The sequence below is a fragment of the Eptatretus burgeri genome, chromosome 8 (assembly GCF_056783735.1).
Source record: "Eptatretus burgeri isolate ZD-2024b chromosome 8, Ebu_testis_v1, whole genome shotgun sequence".
NCBI lineage: Eukaryota > Metazoa > Chordata > Myxini > Myxiniformes > Myxinidae > Eptatretus > Eptatretus burgeri.
The window spans coordinates 87053160-87060485 of record NC_140968.1 but is presented as its reverse complement, the minus strand read 5'-3'; the positions used below and the strand labels follow the sequence as shown (position 1 = coordinate 87060485).

General features: G+C 44.6%; 1 protein-coding gene across 1 annotated transcript; it reads left to right on the top strand.

Annotated features, from left to right (window-relative positions):
* The first annotated feature begins 214 nt into the window (after positions 1–214).
* Positions 215–7077, top strand: LOC147022220 (cdc42 effector protein 4-like). Its single transcript, XM_085892913.1, has 2 exons — positions 215–415; positions 551–7077. Exon 2 carries the CDS (start codon positions 567–569, stop codon positions 1320–1322), a length of 756 nt encoding a protein of 251 aa, XP_085749039.1. The 5' UTR covers positions 215–415; positions 551–566; the 3' UTR covers positions 1323–7077.
* The last annotated feature ends 249 nt before the right edge of the window (positions 7078–7326 follow it).

The following is a 7326-nucleotide window of genomic DNA, read 5'->3' as shown; positions in this document are numbered from 1 at the left end:
TATTCGAATCCTGATTTAAAGGCCAAATGACAACAACTCTCATTGTCAGCAAACTTTGTGTTAAAAAAATGATTGTTTGAGATTAACGGCGACCATTTAATACATTATTTAGTACACGTGATCATGATCAACAAACAAGCAACAAAGAACATAGAGCACGGATCTGGTGACGGAGGGGGGGATAGGTTGCAGCTGTGGGACTGAGCTCGGCTCTGATTGGCGGATATGGAAGGGTTTTAGGGGCGTGGTTTGGAGGGGCGTGGTTTGGAGGGGCGTGGCCTATGATCCTGGGAACTTGGAGCGAAGTTTACTTCTGCGCTCGTTTGGGGATTTTTCATACCACGCGGGTCTGCTTGGACCCCGCGTGGAGGAGGGAGGGACGAACTGCTTCAGAGGTCTTCAAATAGCTGAACACGTGAGTAAGGTTTAGTTGTATTTTTGATTAGTATAACCTGGTGAGTGGCATTAAACTTTTTCAGGGTAAACGTTTTGGATAAAGATGGTAAACATTTTGCTCTTCATTCCTTGGTCCCCCCCCCCCCCGGTACAGAGACCGCGGCGCAGCGATGCCCATGAGCAAGCCTGCTGAGACCCGGGTGATCAAACGCACCAGAGGGCATCGCACGGAGCTCACGCCGGACATGATCAGCGCTCCCCTCGGGGACTTCAGGCACACGATGCACGTCGGTCGTGGAGGAGACGCGTTCGGTGACACGTCCTTTCTGCAGCAGCGTCCTTTCATCCCGAGCCGCGACCAAGACCCAGGTGACGATGGCGATCGAGGAGCGCTCGGTGTGCTCGGAAGGACTTTACGACGCAGCAAACGGAGCATCTCCCTGGGAAGGCTGCGTGGCGCCAAGGGTCGACGCGCTTCTCCGCCATCGCAAGGTTCGCCATCTCAACCCGTGGTCTGGAATCGCGTGTCTCATTTGTTCTCCAGTCCGGTCTCCGGTCGTGTCGCTGAGGACCGACCACCGGCGATTTCTGCCCCCCTCGAGTCGGACCGTCGTGCTGTGGACCCCGATTGGTGTGTGGACGCCTCTCGTGCTCTTCAACACGCCGAGTCCATGGTGTCCTTTCACGTGGACCTCGGACCGTCCATGCTGAGCGACGTTCTCGGCGTACTGGAGACCCCGGTGCTCGACCACCGTGAGCCGAGTTCCCCGCAGAAGACCCTCCTTGATGCCCGGAGTTCTTGCTCCAGCAGTAGCTCGGTTGTGACGCTAGATGGCCCTGCAGGCTCGTTGACGAGCCCATGGATGGAGGTGTCCATGCTTCCTCGGAATGGTCTGTTTCGAGATGAAGATGAAATCCCCGTTTGACGTTGTATTCTGAACTGCTTTTTGAAGTCGTTTTATGATCAAGTTTGGTTTGGTGTGCGGCGTGTGCTCCGTGGTGTGGGTGTCACTTGATGATAAGAATTTGGAGGTTTTTTTGTTAGTTAATGGACAAAAACACTCTTGTGGGTTGAGTTGCATGACGGAGCCCATTGAAGCTGAATTACAAGGGTTCTTTCTTTGTTATTTGCTGAAAAGTGGATGCCACCGCAGATTGGTGGTGGATGGGGGACTGCACCGATGGATCATCAGAAACTGTCACGGAAAAGAGAGAAAACGAGCCCTTGTTACCCAGGCCTTGAATTACTTGCTTATTTTTGGGTTTCTTTTCTAAATTTTTTAAAAATATATTAAATACCACCAAGTTCTGTTTAAAGATCATTTGCTCCTTCCATTGGGCAAAACTACTTCCCCAAGCAAATAGTTTTTGCGTTGCCACCAATGTTTGGACTTGAGCACTATCGGACTTGAGCACTATCTCATCGCTGTTCTTGTGTCAAGTCTTCTCTTACTCAAGTTGTGATATCATTATTATTATTTTTTTTTTCTTACCAATCACCAATTATCTAATGGCCATTGGTCTACTTTGCTCTGCTTTCTTTTCTTATGCTATCGCGATTTTGACACGAGACCGTTGCTGGTCCATGGGGGCAATGGAATACCATCGATTTATCATGACCCCATGTGGAGGCAGAGTGGATCAAATAGCCCAATAACCTGTTCACGTCTGATGTTTTTATTACTATTGTTTTTCTTTTTTCAATGGATGAACTGACCTATAATGTGAGTTTGAAAGTTTTATTTTATTATTATTTTTCATTGTTTCTCCTTTAATGAAAAAAAGTAAGCACTTTCATAATTGCAATCATTGATTTGATCCTTTAATAATTAAATATGTTGTAGACTATGCTTAAAAAAGAAAAAATCCACGAGTTTTGATATCCTTTTTTTTTTTTGCGCTTGTGTAATATATGTATTTTGATAAACTGTTATTAATGCTTCGAATATCTATTCTCTTCCTGGATGCTTAAATCGAGCTTTTAATATACGGGTATTTTTTGGGGATGTTATGCTCATTAGCCCCATCGTGTGTGTGTGTGTGTGTGTGTGTGTGTGTGTGTGTGTGTGTGTGTGTGTGTGTGTGTGTGTGTGTGTGTGTGTGTGTGTGTGTGTGTGTGTGTGTTATTTTGTCATGTTTACCTTGTTTCTTGCCTCTGATGCTTAGCCTGGGTTTGCACCTCTGCACAGCTATAAACTGTCATATTGGGGTTTAACGTCTCGGTGGGTCATCGATGTGTGTGCTGTCCCTCAGTTGGACATTAAACTATGCGTCCCATCTACTGACAGTTTGTGGCCAATAAAGATCCCACAGTGTCCTTCATGAAGAACAAGCACATTATTGTCAGCAACATGACCCCAAAAAAATCCTAATTCCTGTCTCGGGAATAAAATGCAAAAAGGTGAACCCCCAAAGGGGACCTCTCCACCCCTTATCTGGGCATGTGGATTAGCAGTCGTGGTTGCCCCCAAATTTATCGGCCAGTACAGTAGGTGTAAGTTCAATGCAGTTGAGGCAAATGACAACTCGTCATGATGTAGTGCTAGTACGTATAGGTCCACATCCCATGAGCGTTTTTTTTTTTTAATTTTTTAAGTTTATATCAATTTGACCTGTTTAAATTGGGGTGGGGGGTGTAACAAATATTTTAAAATGCTGTAGCTGAATAATGAGACGTGAAAGATCATTGTGAAGGCTAAATTTAAAATGGAAGGAGATTGTTGTCTTAAGTCGGTTAAATGTGTTGGTCTGAAGGATAAGATATTAAATTACAAGCAGGGGTGAGTGGTATTGAAGAATCACTTAATGAATGTAGCATTTGGTTATTATCTCCATCAGCAAAGGTGGAAGAGGTTGTTTTCACCCGTTTTGGGGTTTTTTTGTTTGTGTGCAGGATTTCTCAATAAGTTGTGGACGGATTTGGACGAAACTTGGTGGACACGGGTATGTGACGAGGCTGAATTGATTCAATTTTGGTGGATATCCAGATACGATAATTAAATTTTTAATTTTCACCATTGAGAGATTGGCCCAAAAACGATACATAGCATGATATTTAAAATATATATATTCTACCAGCTGGATAAGGAATTGCGTGGCAGAAGTATGCCCTCTCCCGAGTACCCTTCTAGTTTCCGCTTGAGGCAATTTTTTTTTTGCAGTTTGAATCCATCACTGTTAAAAGGCAGCCTGTATGAAGACATTAGACAACTGACATACCAACTCGACGACACAAGATGGAAACCAAAAAATGATGACTGACAAAACCAGATGTAAGGAAAGTTGATTCCTCAGCCCTGTGAGACATCAAATGGCATTTTTTTTAATGTTAAAACTGCTTTTAACATCATGTGGAACTGTTGTTGAAAAAAAAAATGTTTCCAAAGCTGCATTCTAAATATTTGAATTGCGAGTTTGCAAAATCTTGCCAAACTGTGCAAGAGAAAAGGATCTGTAGACCAGGCAAGTTTGTCATTTGCTGATACTGTTTATAGATTGAATTACCTAGAGTTGTGATTAGACTCCAACAAATAGTTTGTAGGATAATTTATTTTTCAACTTTACAATGGGTTTAAGCTGAATTTTTGTGAGTATTAACATGAAGTCTTTGTAATGGATGTAAAAATGCATCGTCTCCTGACTTGTTTTTTTATGCAATGCAACTTGGAGTTCATAGAACACCTTATCCCGTGCAGTTTTAAAGTATATAATTAATATGAAATAAAATGATTATTTTAAAGGCCATATTAAAAACAAATTGAAGTTTAGCAGTTATGCAGTCTTGCATAACATGTCCAAGTAGTGCTAAACTGGAGGGGGTTTTTTGGAAGCGTTAAGGTGATTAGTGTTCTTTATTGTTCAAGTACGCAATTAAATTTTTTTAAAGGTTTAAAGGTATGTAAATAAATTTATTCCAGATTTTACTGCTTTTTTTACCTGGTGTCTATTGCATCACCCTATCTAACACGTTACATTAGTTATTCATGCCTATTGTTTATGTCCTTAAAAACTAAGTTTCCTGTGTTTTTAATGATTTTCAATTTTGTTTGACAGGCAGACAGAATGAAAAAAATATTTCTCCTCCACACATATGCAATGGCCAAATTCAGAGCCAAAGTACGGTGAAACGGCAAACTTGTCTTCCTCTTCATGTTCAAAATATAACATTCAATTTAAAGACTGACGGGCATGGGCCAATTGCTTAACCTCGCTTTAACGCTTTGTGTGCATCGGGTAATTATGGAGTTTGTCATGAATCAAACGTTATCTTCCACATCTTAAATAAAACACAATTTTCATAAAATACAAATTGAGGAAAGATTTGTTTTGAATTGCACTCTCGGTTATCTTTCTCGGTCTCTCGTTTCTTTGCATTTATTTTGAAAGGTCACCAAATGTGCATATCAAACTAAAATTGAGAATACTGTTGTGTTTATGGGGTGGGGAGTAGAAATAGCCTTTGAGGCCTTAGTTTACCATTTTTATTTGTGTAGTTTATCTGACTTTTGAACACTTAAGGACGCGTGATAGGGACAAGTGTCTAGTGTACACACTGTGTGACAAATAGGCCTCGCCTTTTGAAATGTTGATGGTAAGGATGCCCTAGGGGCAGAACTGGTTGAGAGGGAGGCAGTCCTGGTGTCCCCCACATTGATATGGTAAGCCCCCCCCCACCCCCGTGACCTACGCTTTCTTGCACACCTTGGACGAGGAAGAAGCATTGGTCCTATAATATCCAACCAGTGAGGGATGAGCCCACCTGCATAACTGCTCCAGGTTGGCATGGTGCTATTGGAGTGAGTGTGCAGCTTTGTGGCCATTGCACTTTGATTAAGCAACAGTACCTGTGAATGGCTAATGTCCTGAGGGCTCTGATATTGATACCTCAGGACAAGGAAGTGGGTTGGGGTGGGGGGGGGTGAGTGGGGAGAGAGTTGACCAGAGGCAGTGGCTTTGTGTTGGATATTGTGTTTTGGATGCTGGCAGCCTCTTTCTGCTCTGTCCTTGCATGTACCTAGGGTGGTTATTTTTATTTTATTTTTTAATAAATTCCTGCTCTTTGGCATCCATGCTGAACTTCTCAAGGCTGGTGGAAATGCTGCACTCGTGTCGTTGCATACAGTTTTGTGCTCTGCCTGGAACACAGGCATCATCCCAACTGACTGGAAGAGGGGCCTTGTTGTCCCTCTCCGGAAAGGGAAGGGTGATCACCAAGACTGCAACAACTACCGAGGGGTGATGCTGCTCTCAGTGCCAGGCAAGGTCTTTGCTCGGATAATTCTTGATAGGGTTCGCCACCATCTGCTTGAGCACCAGTGTCCAGAGCAGTCAGGCTTTACACCACAGAGGTCAACGATTGACCGTATCCTTGCCCTTCGTGTCCTCACTGAACGCAGACGAGAGTTTTGGCAGGGGCTGCTTGCAGCCTATGTTGATCTCTGTAAAGCGTTCGATTCAGTGAATCGGGATGTCCTCTGGAGGATTCTTGGTCTTCGTGGGGTGCCACCAAAACTGATCGATCTGATGTCTGAACTCCACTCTGGTACTGAGAGTGCTGTGAAGTGTGGTGGTACCATCTCTGACTTATTTCCAATTGTTACTGGAGTTCATCGGGGGTGTGTACTTTCCCCCACACTTTTCAGCACTTGTATGGACTGGGTTTTAGGGAGGATGTCGGAGAGATCAAGCTGCGGTGCATCATTTGGGAATGTCAAGATCTCGGACCTTGATTTCGCAGATGATGCATTCATCTTTGCGGAGACTTTAGACATCCTTTTGGGGGCCCTCGAGGTGCTGAATGAGGAGTCGGAGCCTCTGGGATTATGGGTTTCTTGGGTCAAAACTAAGATCCAGGCTTTCAATGACATATTGGATGCTGCTGTCCTGTCTGTGTCTCTTTGTGGTGAGGATGTTGAGGTCATGGAGAGATTCACTTACCTTGGCAGTCATATTCATGTCTCTGCTGGCTGCGAGTCAGAGGTCAATAGACGTCTGGGTCGGGCCTGGGGAGTCATGGATTCACTGGATCATGGGGTGTGGCACTGCCGGTACCTGTGCGAGAGGACGAAAGTCTGAGTCTTCAGGTCCTTGGTACTTCCAGTCTTGCTCTATGGATGCGAGACTTTGACCCTGACCAAGGATCTGAGACGGAGACTTAATTCCTTTGGTACCAGGTCTCTTCGGAGAATCCTTGGCTATCGTTGGTCGGATTTTGTGTCCAACGAGCGATTGCTGAGAGAGACTCGGATGAGATTTGTTACCTGCATAGTCCGTGAGCGTCAGTTGCGGCTGTATGGACATGTGGCTCGTTTTCCTGACGCTGATCCTGCTCACCAGATTCTCTCAGCGAGGGAGTCTCATGAGTGGAGGAGGCCAGTGGGCCGACCACGTGCCTCGTGGTTGCAGCAGGTTGACCATCATCTCAAGGAGATGGGGATGGGCCTGGCATCTGCCTGGGGGAAGGCCAGACGGAGGCCCCTGGAGTACCGGCGGAAAGTGGACGCAGCGATGCGCTGTTCTGGCACATGCTCCCATACCTGACCTAACCTGCTTTTCCACACTTGAACACACTCACACACTCCTCTAGTCTGGATAACCTTGCTTGCTTATTTTTTTCATTTTTCCATTCTTTGGTCAGGATTTTGTATTCATTCTTGTGTCCATTAAATTATATTTTGTGCATGTCTGTTCTTGCCATCTTTTCTGTGCTGTCGATTTGGATAATTTAAACCCCACCAAGGGGGTAATTTACAGTCAATCTGGTATTACCTGTGTTTGTCAACACGTGCGGGACTACTTTCAGAAACTTGTTCCATAATACGTTGAGGGACGTCGCCTTGGATCACTCTGCAAGGTCAACGTGTCAATAAAAAGACTACAGCTGCCATCTACAACACTCCTTTGGTCAGATCCTCACCCAGCGTCGGTTTA